Source organism: Theobroma umbraticum, unplaced genomic scaffold (assembly GCF_002168275.2).
Source record: "Theobroma umbraticum cultivar Fairchild unplaced genomic scaffold, ASM216827v3 scaffold_55.0, whole genome shotgun sequence".
In the NCBI taxonomy this organism is placed as follows: Eukaryota; Viridiplantae; Streptophyta; class Magnoliopsida; order Malvales; family Malvaceae; genus Theobroma; species Theobroma umbraticum.
In genome coordinates this window covers 4,660,395-4,680,806 of record NW_018397270.1, presented here as the reverse complement: position 1 = coordinate 4,680,806, position 20,412 = coordinate 4,660,395, and the positions used below count along the sequence as shown (strand labels likewise).

The window sequence follows — 20,412 nt, the reverse complement described above, 5'->3', positions numbered from 1 at the left end:
CCATAAAATATTCTCACTGAAAATATTTTTTTTTTGTTATTTAGTCATTATTCTTTTTTAATCATTTATTCGTTTCCTTTTTTAAAAAAGAAATTTATCCACTTGTCATTGACAAATCAAATATTATAATTTTTTAACTCAAAATTAACTAAAAACTTAAATTAAGTATGACATTATTTTTAAAATGTTTATTTTAATCAAAATTAAATACAAAATAGGTATTATTCAGATAATAGTTTTAAGAATTAATAAAAATATAAGATCTTTTTTCTTCACTCTTATATGCATTTATAAAATAACTTTATTTATTAATACAAAAGAAAACAAAAAAAATAAAAACTCAAGCGGAGACAGAGACAGTTTTAAGCCTAAGGTTTTGGCATCTGTTGTCTAGGGTTTAAGCATTTTGGTTCATCTATCACTCCTTCTCTGCATTAGCGATGTCCCTCTACCGCCTTCTTCTCCGCTCAATCAACCACCATCAACTCCACCGGCGTCCCAACGCGGCCCTTCCCCTCTCCTGCTTCCTCCACAATGCAGCGTTCAACCCTGCCTCTGAAAACCCAATCCAAAATCCTCAGGCTCACACTCCTCCCCCACCCCCGCGCTCGTACGCCTTCACTTCCGCAGAAGAAGCGCGGCAGAGCGACGCCGCCGCAAGCGTCGATTGCGAATAGAGCCCTCAATACACGCCCTCCGTGCCTCTGCCCCCTCCGGCCCTCCCACTCGTGACCCCAATGCCCCGCGGCTTCCAGACAGCACCTCGGCCCTCGTTGGTCATCGGCTTAACCTTCACAACCGTGTTCAGTCCCTTATCCGCGCCTCCGACCTAGACGCGGCCTCTCTCCTTGCTCGCTCCTCCGTGTTCTCCTCCACTCGCCCCACTGTCTTCACCTGCAACGCCATCATCGCCGCCATGTACCGCAACAAACGCTTCAACGAGGCAATAAAAAATAATTATATCCAAAATACAAAATATAAATAATATCTAGCAATAAATCATAATTAATAATTTAATGAATTAACTCTTCTACCTAAACAATACTACTTTGACTTCATCGCTGCAATTAAATTCATGACAGGATTCCTAACGGGAATGTACAGTCGTGTTCTACTAGGATCAGGAAAAAAAAGATATAAAAGATGTGAGGAGTCACAACTCAAATCATTAATTCTCATACCCTAAAAAGAAACAAAACCAACTTGCTCTTCCTTTCCATCCCATGACAGAACAAGTCGCAACTCCAGATTGGGGTAATATTGTAGGTGATCTTTTAAGATGCATTGCTGATAAAACTTTCTCATTCCAAGATCGTGTCCGGATGGGTGCAGTTTGTCGGTCTTGGCAAGGTTCATTGGAGAATGACAAAATCAATTTTCGCATTTTTTTGATGCTTGCAGAAAAAGAGAATAGTGATAGACGTTGTTTTAACATTGGTGCAACAGAAATTATCTTTGAGCTCGAATTACCGGAGATCCGAGGAAAGAGGTGCTGGGGTACTCCTTTTGGTTGGTTGGTCACTTACGGTCTTGATCATGAAATTGGATTGTTTAATCCTTTATCCAGAGTTAGCCTCTCCCTTCCTTCACAACGTACCATGGATGATGATATGATTATCCACTATACACCACAACAATTGCGTTTGCATTTTATACATAAAGTCTTATTATCTTCGAGTCCAGCTTCCCCTGATTGTATTATTATGATAATTTATGGGGAGATGAATTCATTAGCTTTTGCAAAGCCCGGTGATCAAGCATGGACTCAAATTCCTTTTAGCTCTCTATTGGAGGATGTCAACTGCTTCAAAGGCAATTTCTTTGCGGTTCATCATATGGGGCAACTTCTTTTATGTGAGGGTTTAAATGGATCATTTCCAAAACTCGTTGAATTCGCTGCACCACCTCCAGGAATTGATCCTGGTGCTAAGAAATATATTATTGATTTGGACGGCGATCTTTGTATGGTGGTTCGCCAACGTTTTCCATACGAGGTTAGTTACGACAGTGGAAAAGTTGAAAGAGTTTATTTAACGGAAGATTTTGATATTTTCAAACTTGACATGCTTACAAAGAATTGGGAGAAAATCTTTTCCTTAGGTGACCGCTCCTTATTTCTTGGGAATTGCTGTTCTTTTTCTATCTTGGCAAGTGACCACCCTGGTTGCAAGTCTAATTGTATTTACTTTACGGATGACAATTCTCATAATTATACTCGAGTTAGTGTCTCCGATATAGGTATTTACAATTGTGATAATAATGAGGACATAGACTACATTGATGATGATGAAGTGCCAGATCTACTTAATTCATTTTCCCCGCCGTTGTGGATCAAGCTATTCTAAACATTTACTAATTGTCAGATTTTTTTTTTTGTTTTGAGTGATTGGATTTTATTTATTTATTTATTGTGTTTTCCTAGCATTTTAGGGTTGTACTTGTTTTATCTCTTTTTACCAAAATTTTTTAAGTTCAACGGAGGAGTTGTAAACCTCCCGTGTCCACTGCTCCTGCTGCTGGAGGGCAGCATTTAATTTTTAAATGAGCGGTGGGCGCATTTAGCAAGTGAGAGAGGGCTACAAGTCTTGCATGCCATTAATAATTTAATCAATTAACTTTTTCAAGAGTGAGTCTCTAGACAGCACTACTTCTACTTCATCAATGCAATTAAATTCATTATTCCTACTTGGAATATACATACAGAAAGAACCAACAACTACTGAACCTTTAACCACCTGCCTAATTAGCTACATAAACTACAAAATGAATACTGTTATCAAACGTTCATTCTGGGGTGGGGGCAGTTAAGGGCATTAAATCTCACTCTCTTAACTGCTTGACGAGAAAAAAGATTTGGCAATTTCAGTGGACAAGATGGCAACTTTTCCTCTTAAGGAACCCTAGATAAGGAAATATAATGCCTGCATGAGGTCCATAGTATCTTGAAAATATCAGACTCAGTCGATTTATGCTTGCCACAGCACCACAATCACCCAAGCATAGCTGAATCGATGAAAGCTTAACCAATTCATATCCAATCACAATGTGATCAGGGCCATAGAGCTTTTCCAATATCTGCAACCAAAAACTAAACTATGAATATCTTATTCTAACACCATTAATTTAGAATCTTCATCATAGTAGCTGATGATGTACGGCCATAATAAATTTCATCAAGCATTTCAGAGGTTGTGTGTTCATAGAGACAACACTTCCAATATCCTGCAAATAATGGAAAATGGTGATCATCCTAACCTAGTTTATGCATACAACACCACTGTATGGATATAGCTTTTGCCATCTCACGCCATCTGGAAACATACTCCTGGAAAGAGTTTCCTATATTTCAGTGAAAGGCACTTGAGTTCTAAGCATATTTAGCTCACCAAAATGGTACATATTGCCCACCTTGAGCAACTATAACATATTGAAGCTAATAGAGTAAGCTTAGATCGAAAACAGGCATTATTTTCAGGTTAATTACACGAAGGTTTACAAGTAGTACTCAAAAAGTTCGATGCAAATCCTTTTTGTTTTCCTTCTCTTTATGATCTGTATGTTCATGATAAACAATGTCCAACATGGTGCATAAAATCAGTTCAATGAGACAGCACCAACAATACTGAGGTTGATAGAAGATTTATTCGGTTTGAGACAGTCCCTATTCACAAAACATTTCTGATGTCAAGAATTGATATCAGACATTTAAAGTTTATTGAAGAAAGGGCAAAATGATTTGGAAGCCTCTGGTAGATCTCTCCCCACTCACTCTTCCCATTTCACTCCTTCCTCCTCTTCTCTTAACTCTCATTATCTTTCTCGTTTAACCAATTCATGAAACATTTGATACCTTATAACCGCACTAATATGATTTAAAAATTATTCTTAACATCAAAGCAGTAAACAAAAGACTAAATAGTTATAACTGGTTAACATAAACCAACAGCTATAACTAGTTATAACTGGTTTCATCAGAATTGAATAGCAATATGATTCTTGCACTGGCAAGCAGTTACCTCAATCGATGCTTTACAATGGTCTCTTGCTGGCTGCAGATCTCCCGTGAAACAAAATGCCTGTGCAAGATTGTCCTCTGCCTGCAAAAGACAATTTCATACATGGTAGCATCTCATATCATTGGTTGTAATTCTCATTAAACTCAGAGTGGCAGCACCACAGGGAAGGGGCTAATAATTAGTCAATGAAACTCACTTCTCCCGTGCCTTTGTTATAAGCATGCAGTATTGATCTCAGAATACCAACAGATCTCAAAGCATCTGAAAGCTCAGTACTGTGCATATCTTTTAAAGTTATTGAATCCTGCAGCCTATTAGGCAATGAACAAACTGTAGGTAAAACATATGTACTTCTCTGTAGGGCAGTATGTACATCCATACATCATGAGTTAAGGCTTTACAACATAATTTAAAATGAATGTGAAAAGTACGGCCTAGACTCAGAGATTATAATCTTTACAAGATTATATCTAAAAAAAAAGAAAGAAAGATAGAAACAGAACCAAGATCCTAATATGTGATTCCATAGATTCAGAGAGAATATAATCGAGAACATCACAAAAGCTTTGGTGCATATTAACTGTATACCTTCTGAGATTAATCCAAGCTTTTTTAACTGCTTCACTCATAGATGCCAAATTGCAGTAGGAACCACATTTCAAGCAATACTCGGAATCAATACGGAGGGAACTACGCGTTTCATCAAGTGAAATGTGAGCTGCTTTCTTGATGTCAATATCATTGGGCTCATGTACCTGGAGATTGACGAAAGTTACATAGTCCATCTAACAAACTCTGGAAAACCCAACAAAATTCCACACAAATAACCTACATACTACAAAGTAATGTTCACGAAAACATAAGACATGTTTTAATTAAGTTTCTGAGATAAGTACATTAATTAAGTAAAAACTGTTTCCTTACCAATATATTCATCTATTATTGGCAATTGTTGAATATTAACTGGAATGTTTTAACCATTTCCAAAAAAAAAAATTTTAAATGTATTAACCATTCCTTTATAGGAATTTAAAACAGATATTTTGTTTTAGTATTTAGCATAGGATTCAGCTAGCCTGTACTCATTCTTTTACTGTATAGCCAATCTTAACTCCAAATTGCACCACAAAGGAATTAAAGTACCTGCAAATGAGACTCAACGCCAATTGTTTCTGGAGTTTTAAGTTTCTGCTTTTCACAGTTAGCCACAAGATTATCTAAAACCACTCCAGAACAATTTGGATTAACACAACAAAATCCATTAATTACAAGATCAGATGCATTCACTTCTGAACAACCACGGCAACGACATCGAAAAAAGTACTGTTCACCAAGAAACCTAAGGCGGTCTTTACAGTCCCATTGCCCAACCTGCAAATAAAACTCAACATTAAGAAATTGATCTTCTCCATTCGCAACAGATTTGATGTAACACAACCCCAGAGAAAATAGTAACATCACCATTACCCTCCCCAGAGAAAATGTGTGTGCGTGTCTGTGTGTATGAGAGAAGAGAAAACCTGTGGACCATAAGACAATTCCAGGGGACACCCTCCAGCCACAAACTCTGTTGTTCTTATTAAGAGAGAACGTGAAATAAAATATGCATGGATGTTTGGCCGGCATGAATGGTTGAACAAGCTGGCAGCTATATAAAGAGCCTGACCTACTCTGACCTGGCAAATCACAAAATAATGAAAAAATGGCACATGTTTAGTAACAAATCAAATTAATGTGTAGAGAGTGAGAATAAATCCCAATGGATGATACAGTGTGGAATAAATTTTAGAAACCAAACTGAAGAGTTTGGTCCCCAAAAATTGAAACCAAAGCAAGCCAAATTAAGTGTCCAAATTAAATCAGTTTAAACCAGGATGCTTTGCTTTGGTTTGGTGTGCTATGCCATTTAGGCCTTCAGCTTGCTGAGGTTTTACCATACAAATGACCTAAATAAATCTAACAGCACTGACCAAATCAGATCGTATCAGCCCTAGAGAGGTCAGAATGGACTTAATAACCATTACAATTCATCATTAGGAATGCCCAGAGATGAAAGGAAATGGAAAGAAAATATAAATAACAAGCGCTTAAAACTTTCAAATACTTGCAACATCATTGCAAAGGGCAACTGAAGGGAAGGGATGAAAAGCAGGTTATTAAAGAATGTGACAAACAAAAAATAAATACTTCAAGGGAAAGAATGAAAAGCATACAGTAAAACAAACCTGTTCCACACTACTAGTTAAAGCTGTCTCTGCCTCACCAGAGGAAAACTTTCGAAACCAATCTTGCTGGTCATAAACATCACTGGATTTCATACGTACAATTGCCATAGAATTCACTCTAATTTGAGATAGAAGTATGACAATCTGCATACAAATTACAAAACAGATCCCAATAACTAATGAATATGAATTATCCAGTCAAGGATTCAAGGCTATATCAACAGTCCGAACATCCAAAATGGCAAATCTTTGGGCGACATGCACAAAGCACTGCTATCACTCTGGAACCATATATAAAATCTCAAGCAGAACTTAATGATTGAATGGGAAAATAGGAAATACAAACTGAGACATAACACATGTCAAAAAGTTGCTGTAACCGGAATGTGTACGTGTCAAATACTTAGATGGCAAGGCAAAAATAATTAAACATGCTGATTGAAGACTAACATGCTGGTTTCTTGGCTGTTGAAATCATTGAACATATGCGTAGCATGTATGTAATGGAGAGAGAGAGATGAACTAAAACTTTCAAGTATATTTATGGTTTTGTTTGCTTTTGCACTAATAACTTGCACATCAGCCATATCTACCAAATGAAGTGAAACAAGATGTAGGTTGAAGTCATGTCAAGCAAACACCTCAACTGAGAATGTATAGATAAGTCTCCAAAGATCTCCTAGTGATATATGAAAGAAAAAAAACTAGCTCCAACAAGCTCCATACTAAGTAAAATGGATTTCCATCCTTCTCTTGCTCCCCAAATTGTTTGGGAATGGATACTCCATTTTTTTTTTTCATTTTTAGGGTTCGATTCAGATTTAAGAAGGCAGGAAACTTTAAGTCTCATAGTCTCCCTGCTAAGGTGAAAGGATACAAAAAGTAAAAAGGCATTTATAAAAAAAGGTTAGAAAGTACACTAATACTACATAATAGTAGTAAAGAAAATCAACTAATCAAATATAAACAGCTAAATAAGAGAGAAGGATTGAGAGGACCCGTGATGTGGAGACTCCATTTATTGAAAGTTCTGAACTGTACGAGTGTTGGAGACAAAATAACAGTACAATGGAATATATATTCAGTTCCAATTTGCTTTCTGGAGGCATTTTTGAATAACTCTCACAAAGCCCCTACAAGTAAAAATATACAGGCCATAGCTGGAAGGTCAACCCTTGACATAATCATTATCCATTAACTGAATTGAAAGTCAACATCAAAATTACAGTTGAGGGATAATACCAAAGTTTCCGAAAAATTTGGAACCTCAATAAATTGTCCTTTCTGCTCTATAGATTTCACTACAACTCGACCAGCCAGAACTATGTCAGAAGGCAATATTGCGGGCCAGTGCACACCTTGACATTCATGTTTATGTTCCGGAATGCACTCAAGCTTTGGATCAAAATTACTGCCTACAGTTTTATCCGCAATATACTCTTCAATCGAGCTGGACATCTTTTCACATATGTCAACTTTATTTGAATAATTGAAGTGTATTTGTCCCCCTGCTCTCACTTGGCAATGCTGGGAACAGTACAATGGCATTGAACATGAAATACAGGGGATAGTATCTGCTGGTAGTTCATTCAAGCAATAATGGCAATGAGTTTCTCGGCAATGCTTCAAAATGACCTGAACATTTTATAATCAAGTAAAGTTATATTCCTCATTAGCCAAATTGGATCAAGGGTAGGTAAAGTATAATGCTTTGAGCTCATGTAGTAAAATAAAATGTATCGAAGTAAAATTGTTTAGGTAATAAAGTTAATGAATTAAATTCTTAAGGTGGTAAAGTCTACTGCTCAAACCACAAACCACAAGGAGAGTGGTAATACCAATCAATACTAGTCTACTAAGAGAAAGAAGCAAATACGACATTGTATGATATAAATAATGATATTTCCCAGGACCAAAGCTATTGTATGGAAAATATCTATATTTGATAAAAGTATATTTCTAAGTACTCATTAAGTGATACCTACTCAAATTTAAAACCATATAAACTTAAATGATAAATCAACAATAAAATATCTAGAATAATTATGTTCATACCACAGCATAAGGTTCTTCAGTATGAATCAAGGAAGCTTGAGGAATGTCAAATTGGGAAGCCGTACCCCTTCCTTTATCTGGGGTCGTGATGCAGTGTAGCTTTATTTGGTGTGGCACATCTGACAGATGATTTGTACTGTCTTAATAATTTAAAAAAAAATGCACCTTGTGTTACAAGTATATACCAAGAAAATACAAGAATGGAATAAATAATAAATAACAATCCTCAAAGTAACTACAGGGCAGATCACACAATATATTTCTTCTCTGCAAGAGATTGCAAACAATTATAACAAACAAGTATAAGAATTTCAAAAGTCTCTAGAACTTTTAATAGAATGGTCATATGAAAGCAAAATGTGAAAAAAAAAAAAAAAGGATTGGCTATTGAAGAAAAATGCAAGCGCAGAAACAGAGATATTTGGATGCTGATCAGTGGTTACCATCTAACCTGGAATTCCTACACTTTCCTGGTTATAGTGAACTGGTTTAGCACTTTTCCTGTCATGATGCTGTCCAAGTCTATCCAGCTCACTTTCTATCTGTTTCTTTCCCCCTAGTGATGGCTCCATGTTGCTAGCAACAGTTAAGTCATGGACCGCATCTTGGTAATTCCCCAGAGTAGCATTTACCTTGCCTCTCCTATACCACGCCTGTGATAAAGATTTGTCACTGCCACCAGGTAGTTTGGTGGAAGAAGCATGAAACAGAAAGAAATAACAATCACAGAAGGAAAGGAAAGAAATGGTATATGTGGTTTGGCACAACAGAAAGCTATATTTATAACTGTGTATGGGAAGCAACAAATGATATGTACCTTAGGATAGGAAGGAGCAATTTGAAGAGCCCTGCTGCAATCTCGGAGAGACTCCATTGGGAGGTCCATTTTCTACCAAAAAACAAACACATTAGACAAATTATCAACGGGAACGACTTGTTTTCTTTCAGAATTGGATGAACAAAAAAGGGTGGCACTAGTGGAGCACAAGAGGAAAACAACAATGGAATTTGGCAGTGACAAGCGACAGACTCACGTGAAATAAGGAAGCTCGATTTAAATACAACGTTGCAACAAGATTTTTGCCCATGTCGTCGGCATCAATGGGAGCAACACGAAGAGCCTGTTACTCAGAGCAAAAAACAAGGGATTTTTATCTTTTCGGATAGAAAAAGAAGAAAGGCAAAATCTTTAACCTATTTATTAATGGAATTGAAAAGAAGAAAAGACCTGAGAATAGCAACGCAAAGCCTGGGAGTAATCTCCAGTGGAATAGCATTGATTGCCCTTTTGCTTCAAGTCCAAAGCAGCCTCCCTGTTCTTTCCGTAAAGACCGGTCTCTCTCTTTTGCCAACTCTCCGATCAACTGATGGAATTCCGGCGAACTGAGAAACAAGTGAACAAGGGAAGATGATACTGAAGGAAGATCATCAGCACTGCTCTCTGCCACCCTCCGCTTCACGCTTTCTGGAACCAAACATCTAAGCTTCTCCATCCTCAACTGCGGTGATAGGCTTGCCTGCTTTCACAGCAGCCTCCGCATGTCTGCTCAAATTTTTTAACTTCCATAAAATATTCTCACTGAAAATATTTTTTTTTTGTTATTTAGTTATTATTCTTTTTTAATCATTATTCGTTTCCTTTTTAAAAAAGAAATTTATCCACTTGTCATTGACAAATCAAATATTATAATTTTTTAACTCAAAATTAACTAAAAACTTAAATTAAGTATGACATTATTTTTAAAATGTTTATTTTAATCAAAATTAAATACAAAATAGGTATTATTCAGATAATAGTTTTAAGAATTAATAAAAATATAAGATCTTTTTTATTCACTCTTATATGCATTTATAAAATAACTTTATTTATTAATACAAAAGAAAACAAAAAAAATAAAAACTCAAGCGGAGACAGAGACAGTTTTAAGCCTAAGGTTTTGGCATCTGTTGTCTAGGGTTTAAGCATTTTGGTTCATCTCTTCCCTTCTCTCTGCATTAGCGATGTCCCTCTACCGCCTTCTTCTCCGCTCCCTCAACCACCATCAACTCCACCGGCGTCCCAACGCGGCCTTCCCCTCTCCTGCTTCCTCCACAATGCAGCGTTCAACCCTGCCTCTGAAAACCCAATCCAAAATCCTCAGGCTCACACTCCTCCCCCACCCCCGCGCTCGTACGCCTTCACTTCCGCAGAAGAAGCCGCGGCAGAGCGACGCCGCCGCAAGCGTCGATTGCGAATAGAGCCCCCAATACACGCCCTCCGTGCCTCTGCCCCCTCCGGCCCTCCCACTCGTGACCCCAATGCCCCGCGGCTTCCAGACAGCACCTCGGCCCTCGTTGGACATCGGCTTAACCTTCACAACCGTGTTCAGTCCCTTATCCGCGCCTCCGACCTAGACGCGGCCTCTCTCCTTGCTCGCTCCTCCGTGTTCTCCTCCACTCGCCCCACTGTCTTCACCTCAACGCCATCATCGCCGCCATGTACCGCAACAAACGCTTCAACGAGGCAATTGCTCTCTTTCACTTCTTCTTTAAGCAATCTGATATTGTTCCAAATGTTGTTTCCTACAACAATTTGATTAATACCTATTGCGATGCGGGTGAAGTTGATACTGCTATCCGAGTTTACCACGAGATTTTGGAAAACGCGCCGTTTAACCCCTCTCCTGTGACTTATAGGCACTTGACCAAGGGCTTGATTGATGCTGGGAGGATTGGGGAAGCTGTGGATCTGCTCAGGGAGATGTTGAATAAAGGGCACGGTGCCGACTCTTTGGTTTTCAACAACCTCATATCGGGTTTTTTGAATTTGGGGAATCTGGATAAGGCCAATGAGCTGTTTGATGAATTGAAAGAGCGTTGCTTGGTTTACGATGGAGTTGTCAATGCTACGTTTATGGAGTGGTGGTTTAATCAGGGGAAGGATAAGGAGGCATGGACTCATATAAGTCGTTGTTGGATAGGAAATTTAAGATGCCCCCTCCTACCTGTAATTCACTTTTGGAGGTTTTGCTCAAACACGGGAAAACGAAGGAAGCTTGGGCCTTGTTCGATGATATGTTGGACAATCACACCCCACCCAACACACAGGCGGTGAATTCAGATACTTTTAATATCATGGTGAATGAGTGTTTCAAGTTGGGGAATATGGAGGAGGCCACTAGAACCTTTAAGAAGGTAGGCACGAAGCCTGGATCCAAGCCATTTGCCATGGATGTTGCTGGTTATAATAATATCATCACCAGGTTTTGTGAGCATGGGATACTATCTGAGGCAGAGAAATTTTTTCAAGAATTGTGTGGAAAGTCTTTGACACCAGATGTTCCAATGTATAGAACCATGATTGATGCATACTTGAAAGCAGAGCGGGTTGATGATGCTCTGCAGTCATTTACAAAAATGGTCGAAACTGGTTTGAGAGTGGTTGCCAGTTTTGGAACTAAGGTTTTCAGTGAATTTCTTAAGAATGGCAAGAACATGGAATCCGCATCTCTTTTGACAAAAATGGGGGAGAAAGATCCTAAACCGGATGCCTCTATTTATGATGTTGTAGTCAGAGGGCTTTGCAATGCTGATGACTTGGACAAGACCCTAGATATACTGGACCAGATGATGAAGTATTCCATTGGTGTTACTCCTGCATTGCAGGAGTTTGTACGTGGGGCTTTTGGGAAAGTTGGGCGGAATGAAGAGATTGATAGAGTTTTAAATGAAAATAGGTGGAGGTTCCCTGGGCCTCAAGCTCGATCTTGGGGACAGCCACCACGGCGGTCATTAGGTTCTCCTCCGATGGCAGGACAGCAATATCCTGGACCTTCACAAATGGCACGACAGCCATATCCTGGGCCTTCACAAATGGCAGGACAGCAGCCATTTGGATCCTCTCAATTTTCAGGGCAGCATTCATTGAGATCAGATTAGATTGTGGGGCAGCCATATTTAGGACCAGTGATGCGGGGGTGAAAGGTTTCATTGCCACTCTGAAAATCATCTCTTTTGTTCATCTATCTTTTATAATGGACTAGCTATTCTTGTAGTCAGGATCTCTCAAATATATTAAAAGTCTGATCAGTAGTTTTATATCATGATTATTTTCTCTGGTGAGATATCAATCAGTATTTGAACTGAACTTGTTTGTCATTGAGTAATTAAATGTGCGTTATGAAGCTAACTGTGGTGCAGTTGCTTCTTGGCTTTAGCTGCTTTCACCTGCTTCTTTGCTATTGATGCTTGTTGAATTCAACTTTCTATGAATTTCCATATCTTTAGCTACAGATACAAGCTGACCTAATATCTCTGAGAAAATGCATGTTTCAGAGTTGTTTGTGATAATTCTCACGATTATTATTTCATTTGAGCACCTCAATAGAGGCAAAAGGATAGGCCTTTGTGCTTTTAGCTCAAAGGGTAGAAATGGTTAATGTTGTGAAGCCAGGAAAGGAAAGGTAGAGGAGGAAAACGAAGGGGGGGGGAGAGGGGGTGTTCCAATCCCGCTCTGTGCTTATCTTCACTGGTTTTTGAACTTTGTCTGAACTCTGGGAGTTGTTCAACTGTTCATACTGAATTGTTTATTGCAACGCACCTAAAAATAAAAAAGAGGGGAACTGAAGACAGATACCATCTATTTCAAACCTGTTCAGATGTTGCTCAAGATTGGGTGTTCTTCTAAGAATACAATTTAATATGATTTTATGCTTAATTTTCTTTATTTCATTCTATTAATCATGAGAAGCTCTTTCATAAGCTAAGACAGACACACAAGTCGTTAAACTATAATTATTTATACAGCTTCATACTTCGAAGTGTGAAGTTTGAACTACATGCTTGCCGTTTCATTTCTGAATCTGAAAGCAATCCAATACAAACACATGGTGTTAAAAGGAATGTGTTATGCTAGAAATTCTCCAATTCAGTAGCTGCTGAAGCAAATAAGTGAAAGGCCCTGCCTTGGAAGAATGAGAACTGCAGATTCTTTGATCAACCATAGGAACTAGTTGAGCCAACTAATGGGAATCCAAGGTTATATAGTTGCCAGTCACCATGTGCAGAACAGTCACGGTGTGCTTAGTGTCCCAAAGCTTCCATGTAGTGATATAAGAATCTAGCCGTCTACAGGGTTTCAGAGAACAAAGGCTTGAAAAGTTTGAATCCTGTTATAATGTGCTCGTACCAAACAAAATCAATTAATTCATCGTTGTTTCATGTCCTCAACATAGTGGTTAACATGGAACAATCTGTTTAGCAGGATGGAAATCCTAATACTGCAACATACTGTATATACATGCACACCCCACCAACACAAAACCCAAGCATAGAGATGATCCCTGGCGGCTGACATGCAAAACAATACACCAGAAAAATGACGAGAAAAGCAGAGGAAATTTTGGCCTCCAGCAAAGCTTAGTTAGCCTAAGACTGCAAGCGAGCATACGTCAATAACCTTGATTTTTGTAAGCATCCTAGTTTCAGCGAAGCTTCATCTCACTTGGTTTGCTACCCCTAAATGCTGAAAGGGAGAAGAATGACCTCGTCCCTGAAACACAATCATGGTAAAAAAAGATTGGAATGTGCAACTACAAATCATACTGCAGCCAGGAACGAAGGAAACAGCAAGAGAGTAATGGAGATGGAAAATGACCTTTAGTAGTGGAGGCTGCAGTTGAGACACTGCCCTTGTGCATTTTGTGGGCATCAAATGTGCTGATGCCTGATTGAGCTGCATACACAAAACCCAGAATAGTGAGACTCGGGGAAGAGTCAGGGAATGGCAAATATTCACAACTATTTTGGAATTTCCCAGAAAGTTGAGCGAAGAAGCAAAACTAGACAAGGTATAGAATAATGAGCCACAAGCATGAAAGCAGCTATTTCTATGCTTTTGACCTGTAACCATCCAGATTCTATCTATTTGACAAACAGTTTGACAGAAAAGAAGCATGTAATGCATATGGCAAAGAGAGAATATACCAGATGGAAGCTCACGAGCATCCAAATGATTTTCATAGCCCTCACACGACATCTTTTGTTGCCCATAGTTCTTTGCCTGAAGGGCAGCCTTTCGCAGTAGGTTATCAGCATTTCTCTTATTAATAGCTTTTGATTCTTCTGCATCATCCTCTCCTTCAGAAAAGACCGATGGGCTAGACCAACCAGTTATATTTGCATCCCCCTTACTCTTCCGAGCAAACTTCAACAGCCTCTTCAGTCCCTTGGGTGCATCTTTTTGATAGATCATTGCAGGCGGATTTTCAGCATTTCCCCATTCAGTAGTATCAGCTTCACTACTTTCTTCTTGCAGCATCTGTGACAGAGAGTGACGGACCCGTGGACTTGCCAATCCAACAGGAGCAATGCTTGCTGAAGATGTATTTTCACCTGTGTTGTCATCACATTGGTTAGGCAGGTCCTGATGCTCTTCTATTTCCTCCCAAGCAGCTGGGGAGATGGTTAATTCTTCCTCACATTTTGAAGACTCAGCAATATTTTTTAAGCCATCATCAACATCAGGAGCAAGTTCGTCGATGCTCTCAACCACATCAGATTTCTGAAGGCCATTTACTTGTGTTTCCGACTGAATATCATCATCACAATGAACCAGTGATGAAATATCCTGATCCTGATGCTCATTCACCGGGACAGAAGCATTAACAATCTCATCACTCTCTTGAGTATCAATTGAATTTTCAGTGGTTTTCAGAGAGTCCTCCAATGCAGAGGGATTTTTTATCTTGTTAACGAGACCAACACTAGAGGTAAATCCTGAACCTTTACGGAGAAATGGCTTTGCTTCCAGCGGAACTACACTACTTTTCTTGGTCATCTTGTTATACAAACTAGGCTTTGCTGGAACCATACTGGAAGAGTCTCCAGGTGCTGTGGCAACTTTTGTCTTTGTTGTTTTGCTGCCTTTCATCAATCTTTGTTGCTGCTTCTCAGTCGCACTCTTTAAACCTCGTTTATCAGTCTGGGTTGCCTTTACATTTTTTCTTTCTGGCTGGGCGCTTTCCACTTTAGAACTTGGTCGAGGAACTGATTGTGCTGACTGAGGTTTCCGATGTGCTTGGGTAGTGCCAGCAGAAGAGATTCCACCAGAAGTTTTAGCAGGTGATATCCCTGTTGTTCTTGGTGAGGGTGTTGAAGGCCATGACTTACGAGTAGCGGGCAAGGGGGATGTTCTTGATGAAACCTTCTTCACAGTTGAAGGTTTTGTGGCTTCTTTCCTTGGATTAGCAGGCTGAGAAGGACTCTTAAGTTCTTTTTGTGAATTCTTAACAGATTTTTGGGACTTTGTTGGAGGATCCTTTTTAGAAAAATTATTCACATTTTTGGAAGCCATTTCAGCTTTCCTCTCATCAAGAACCTTCTGCATTGCTCTAAATTTTGCTTCCTTTTCAGCACGCTTTCCAGAATTTTCACCTCTCAGTTTTTGATCCCTCTTCACCTTGTAATGGTCATAAAATCCACCTCTCTGCTCCGGAAGCAAATTTTGTCTGACATTAGTTTGAGGCTTCCTACAGCTAACAGGCTGATTTTCCATCATTTTTTTGAACATTTGGTTTAACTCCACTTCCTTCTGTCTACTCCATTCAGCTGAGCTTTTTGACCTTTCATTAGCCTCATCTTCTTGGATTTTGTCTGTGACCTCTTGAACTTCTATTGGACTACATGAGCTCTCTTCCAGCCTTTCTAAGTTCACATCAACAGTCTCATTGATGATCTGACCTCCACTTCTAGAATCAGATTCCAAATCAACTCCTGCTGACCTCCCCATGGTATCATTATCAATGACATTATCAGGAGGCTCTGGAACAGGATCTTCAGAAGCATTCTGTAATTGGCATTGGGAGGATGATTCACCCATACCTGCACTCCATCTTCTCAATACAGACTTACTTGCACCAAGAGAGTTGTTTGTTAATGAGTTCTTTTTTGGCATATCAGAAACCTGATCCCTTTGTTTACTTTCAAAAAGATTTATTGCATCTTGAACACTCATACGCCGAACATTACCCTCAGGCTTCTTACTCTGTCCAGATCCTTCCTCTTCACTATCATCTGAAGCTACATCTTTATGAGAAAATATCTTTTCTCTAGCAGGAAAGTAACTAAGGCTCTTAATGGTCAGAGCAGGGGCTCTACGCGAGCCGCTTCTCCCTATTTGAACCCTTCGCATGGGAGATGCTGACCGTCTAGGCGATGCAGATCTTATAAGAGCTCGACTTCTTTCTGCAGATGTTTGATTCTCATCACTTGAGTCAGAAGATTCCTCACTTTCTGTTGAGCTCTGACGTTCAACCTGGGCAACTTTTGCTGGTGAAACACCATATTTAACTGGTGTTTCTGAACATACTGGCTTTGATATTTGATAATTTCCATCAGACTTAATTATGTTGTCATTCACTGAAGTACGACTACATGAAGACTTTTCATCATCTGGGGGATTAGCAGCTTGGCTCTTTGGGCTCAGCTCTAGGAACATGCACAAAAAATTCCTGTAGTAGATACTAACAAGATTATCTTTTGCTTATAATTTGTTTTAAAAAATGTTGTAAAAATTTGGGACCAAAATTTTTGGTAAGAAAGGATTGCATTTACAAATCCTTTGGGTAAATCAGAATTTAAAAGATCCATGCTTCTTTTTGAAGGCAACTTACTTTAAATCATTTGCTCCAAAATTTTCAGAAAATTTTGCTAGATGAGTGATTTCTTCATAGGAGCAGGTTTCTCCAACTGCCTGGTTAAAAGCTGCAATTAACTCACTCCTTAATGCTGTGAGTCTTGAGTTCATAGCACGTAAGAGCTCATTTCTAGCAATAAAATTTCCAAAGATTGGTCAGATTTGCAGGAAAACTAAAACACACTAACTAACTAACAACATATATATATATATATATATATATTAATGAAGTGAACATACTTTGAGGTATCTGATGATGAATTCTGGACTTTGGACTGCTGAGGTCAAATGCATATATTAGTGACCACAATAAATGATGGTGAAATAACATGTAGAATAATAAGATCAACTCCTAAGAACCTAGAAGAAAAAATTGATTACAAAAAGTTGTAAAGAATAGCAGTTACATTGGATGCCAGGACCACGTCTACCGATTTGCAGATATCTGTTGAACAAGGAAAGAGAACCATTAAATCTCTCAAAGCTTTTAGGCACCATTTATGCAACACAAAATTAAGGAGATTGGCAAGACAGAAAAGGGATACAACTTATGTCCCCAATTAGTTTAAAAGGAAACTTTAATCAAAAGAATACTAAAGTTGGAGCTTTTCAGTCTATTTGCTATATGAAATTGAACAGGTCGAAAGTAAAATAAGGAACAATACTCCTACTGTATCAAAGTATTTAAGAAGATTGTAACATTTAGAAAAAAAAACAAACAAACAAACAGACAATGAAACTAAGGGAATATATCAAGGCAATGACTAGTGTCCTACTCTGATTTCCTTCTACATAAGATTTACCTGTTTCGCTGCTTTCAATATGATCTTCATGACCCTAAGAAGATGAAACTTTTGTTATTGAGGACTCCGACATGATTAAAAATCCACACACTTAAGGACACAGGATCTTACCTTAGCATATAGAGAAAGATGAAATTTTCTAGTTTCCTCCAATTGAGACATCTCACCTTCAATAACTTTAACACTATCTACTAAATCCGTTGAACTGGCAATATGTAGGAACCTGAGAAAGTACAACGGTGCAAGGACAGTAGGCACCCACTGCTTTCTAGCAATATACTGACCAGAATGAAAAAATGGAAAATGTGAAATGCTTAAGGTAGTAAAACAATTAAGAACCTGCTCAAAGTGGCTTTAGTAAACCATGCAGCACTCTTTAGATTCTCAGGTGGTTGCAGTTTGAAGTTAGCATTCAATCCTTTGGTGTACAAGTGGCTTACTCCGGGTAAATGTGGCAAGAGTTTTTCCAGAACCCCAACAGCCAGTTTTTCTACTTTGTTGTCATGACATGTATATGCCTCATACCTAAGACAGCATGCAAAAATTTGAAATATCATTCTTAACAATAATAAGCCACTAAATTTAAGTGGTGAATTGAATTAACTTGTACTATATTTGGAAACATGAATTCAGGAGAATGAATTAGGATTTGATGTGTTATATAAATTGTGAGGATGAAATGCACACACCATGTAGAAATTATTTAAGATTCAAAATACCTATACATTTCAAAGAGTATAGGAAGATGAATTTAAAATTCACAAATTCATAAAGTATTTAAACTTCGTCACTAAATAGGGATGCCAACAAATCCATGAATACAAAAGTAATCACAAAAGTCATATTTACATGTGCTTTACCACATTATTTATACTAAATTTGAAATCGAAATTCCTTCCTTAAAGTTCAAATTCTCAAACCAAGCTTATAAGAATAGTAGTAACTAGTAACAAACAGAAGAGAGTGAAGTGTGGGGCTTTATTGATAAATATAGATGGAGAGACAGCTGGGTTTTTGGAATGAAAAACTGCGCACCAAAAAGCCCATAATTGAGGCTTGAGGGGATGAGTAAGAGAATTTGAGTGGTGGTGTCGACATGGGGCATGGGCACAACAGTTGGAAGAAGCTTTGACAAAAATTTGTTAGGAAGGAAGCAGGTAGCGACAGCATTGTACATCTGAAACCGAAGAGACTTGAGAAATCTAAATCAATCTAAAATCGAAATAGAGAATTTGATTGAACATTTGACAGAATGAATTCCTATAAATAGAAAGAGGATGCATCGTAAGTGAGTGGTCCCGTCCCGAGATGCAGATGCAGACGCAAGTTAGAAGAGAGAGAGAGAGAGAGAAAAGAGGAAGAACCTGTTTTGAGAAGGCAGAATCTGAATGGTGGCGTAATCTAAGGGCGCACCTCCATGTATTCCGCCGTCCATCTTTGACCTACACACAGAGAAGAGACAGAGAGAAAAGTAAGTAAGAAATGGGAGCTTAAAGGGTGAATAAGATGGAAAAATCCAGGTGCATTCAAGTCGGATCTGGAAGAAAAAGAGGGAGCACCGACAGAGTGAGTACTTGTGGTGTGGCCTTGACCTTAGCTACACCTTGCAGTAGTAATTGTAATTGTAAATGACAGTGAAAGTGAGAGCAAAAGAGAAAACAGAATCGAGAAATGCAAAATGGAGGATTGGTTTCCATCAAAGTAAAAAATGTACCTTTGGGGAGAGTGAAGCAGCGCAGGTGCAGCGGCAACTTAGAAGTGAGCTGAGGTCTGGTCTTGAAAGAAACAAAATCAATATGTGTTGGTGATAGAGAGAGATTGATTGAGGAGAAAGAAAGACAATGACAAACAGACGTTGGATGAATATATCGCCTTTACCTTTTGGTTCTGGATGTGTGGATGGATGGCGACTCCTCTCCTCTCCTCTCCTCTCCTCTCCTTTCTTCCCCTCCCCTCTCTCTATTTCATACTACTACTACTACTATCACCACTACTAGTTACTATTTGATTTGACGGACGCAAAATTGGAAATGGATGGGTGGATTAAATGTACTATTTGCGCCCTTTTTTTTTGTAAATAAAAATAAATATACTAATAAATTAATTACGTACAATAATACTCAAATTTATCCATCAAAATTAAAACAACTATACATATATATATATAGTAAAAGACAAAGTAAAAATTAAAAAGCAGTTAGAAGGTAAAAGGCGCGTGGATTTGATTGCCTGACAAAATCCATCAAGTCTGTCGTTTCTTCAAAAAAGAAATTCATCTAAATAAATCTGTCTAACCAATATTAATTAATAATACTAGCACTCGTATAATTACCAATAATAATACTGGTACTCGTATAATTACCATGATGTAATGTAATAATGGTAAGTAAGGTAAGTAAGGGAGTAAGGATAACGTCACCATTGGCCCTTGCCGCTCCTCTCCTCCTACGCGTCATCTCCACGCTCCCCTGCCACCTCAATTACAAATCTCATGTGGTTTCATATTCAACCTTTTTCCTCTTTTGTCTTTTTCTCCACCACTCATATTTTCATCTTTCTTTTCCAACCTCCAATTTAAATCTAAACAAATCAGATCTACAAAAAGGTTTATTACATTATTAACATGTATTCAAAATTTT

At 38.4% G+C, this 20,412-nt stretch overlaps 4 protein-coding genes across 10 annotated transcripts; 2 read left to right on the top strand and 2 right to left on the bottom strand.

Annotated features, from left to right (window-relative positions):
• Nucleotides 1–1,223: 1,223 nt before the first annotated feature.
• On the top strand, nucleotides 1,224–2,345 carry LOC149526565 (putative F-box protein At5g55150). Its single transcript, XM_089785306.1, has one exon. It carries the CDS (start codon nucleotides 1,224–1,226, stop codon nucleotides 2,343–2,345), a length of 1,122 nt encoding a protein of 373 aa, XP_089641432.1.
• A 245-nt stretch (nucleotides 2,346–2,590) lies between these two features.
• Nucleotides 2,591–9,781, bottom strand: TPR9 (Tetratricopeptide repeat (TPR)-like superfamily protein). 4 transcript variants are annotated; one of them, XM_089785268.1, is made up of 14 exons: nucleotides 9,525–9,781; nucleotides 9,331–9,417; nucleotides 9,114–9,185; nucleotides 8,748–8,949; nucleotides 8,297–8,436; nucleotides 7,484–7,876; nucleotides 7,240–7,374; nucleotides 6,242–6,385; nucleotides 5,537–5,692; nucleotides 5,160–5,387; nucleotides 4,605–4,771; nucleotides 4,213–4,327; nucleotides 4,017–4,097; nucleotides 2,591–3,075 (listed from the first exon to the last, which is right to left on the bottom strand). In XM_089785268.1, the coding sequence occupies exons 2-14, from the start codon at nucleotides 9,382–9,384 to the stop codon at nucleotides 2,863–2,865; spliced, it is 2,100 nt and encodes a 699-aa protein (XP_089641394.1). In that variant the 5' UTR covers nucleotides 9,385–9,417; nucleotides 9,525–9,781; the 3' UTR covers nucleotides 2,591–2,862. The 4 variants fall into 4 exon arrangements, with proteins under 4 accessions (XP_089641394.1, XP_021296948.2, XP_089641395.1 ...); XM_021441273.2 differs by having other exon boundaries at nucleotides 8,297–8,415; nucleotides 9,525–9,595; XM_089785269.1 differs by lacking the exon at nucleotides 9,525–9,781 and having other exon boundaries at nucleotides 8,748–8,968; nucleotides 9,331–9,391.
• Nucleotides 9,782–10,297: 516 nt separating this feature from the next.
• LOC110426141 (pentatricopeptide repeat-containing protein At1g10270-like) lies at nucleotides 10,298–12,491 on the top strand. Its single transcript, XM_021441272.2, is given in 4 exon segments — nucleotides 10,298–10,342; nucleotides 10,345–10,750; nucleotides 10,753–11,223; nucleotides 11,226–12,491. Coding segments are annotated over 4 exon segments (1,911 nt in total). The 3' UTR covers nucleotides 12,215–12,491.
• Nucleotides 12,492–13,058: 567 nt separating this feature from the next.
• On the bottom strand, nucleotides 13,059–19,783 carry LOC110426198 (uncharacterized). 4 transcript variants are annotated; one of them, XM_021441365.2, is made up of 13 exons: nucleotides 19,652–19,783; nucleotides 19,488–19,543; nucleotides 19,337–19,376; nucleotides 19,138–19,215; nucleotides 18,113–18,298; nucleotides 17,885–17,996; nucleotides 17,774–17,807; nucleotides 17,378–17,415; nucleotides 17,211–17,248; nucleotides 16,948–17,100; nucleotides 14,261–16,785; nucleotides 13,932–14,009; nucleotides 13,059–13,826 (listed from the first exon to the last, which is right to left on the bottom strand). In XM_021441365.2, exons 4-13 carry the CDS (start codon nucleotides 19,206–19,208, stop codon nucleotides 13,759–13,761), a joined length of 3,303 nt encoding a protein of 1,100 aa, XP_021297040.1. In that variant the 5' UTR covers nucleotides 19,209–19,215; nucleotides 19,337–19,376; nucleotides 19,488–19,543; nucleotides 19,652–19,783; the 3' UTR covers nucleotides 13,059–13,758. The 4 variants fall into 4 exon arrangements, with proteins under 4 accessions (XP_021297040.1, XP_021297038.1, XP_021297041.1 ...); XM_021441363.2 differs by lacking the exon at nucleotides 19,337–19,376; XM_021441366.2 differs by lacking the exon at nucleotides 19,337–19,376 and having other exon boundaries at nucleotides 17,211–17,245.
• Between the last annotated feature and the right edge of the window lie 629 nt (nucleotides 19,784–20,412).

Excerpts from the sequence above, each read along its gene's own strand:
- LOC149526565 (XM_089785306.1), top strand. The coding sequence starts at position 1,224 with ATGACAGAACAAGTCGCAACTCCAGATTGGGGTAATATTGTAGGTGAT.
- TPR9 (XM_089785268.1), bottom strand. The coding sequence starts at position 9,384 with ATGGGCAAAAATCTTGTTGCAACGTTGTATTTAAATCGAGCTTCCTTA. Across the intron at positions 9,186-9,330 it reads ATCGAGCTTCCTTATTTCAC|AAAATGGACCTCCCAATGGA; the intron begins GTGAGTCTGTCG and ends GTTTTTTGGTAG. Across the intron at positions 8,437-8,747 it reads GGAAAGTGTAGGAATTCCAG|ACAGTACAAATCATCTGTCA; the intron begins GTTAGATGGTAA and ends TAAATTATTAAG.
- LOC110426198 (XM_021441365.2), bottom strand. The coding sequence starts at position 19,208 with ATGGACGGCGGAATACATGGAGGTGCGCCCTTAGATTACGCCACCATT. Across the intron at positions 17,249-17,377 it reads ACGTGGTCCTGGCATCCAAT|CAGTCCAAAGTCCAGAATTC; the intron begins GTAACTGCTATT and ends ATTTGACCTCAG. Across the intron at positions 16,786-16,947 it reads TTTGGAGCAAATGATTTAAA|GAATTTTTTGTGCATGTTCC; the intron begins GTAAGTTGCCTT and ends TATCTACTACAG.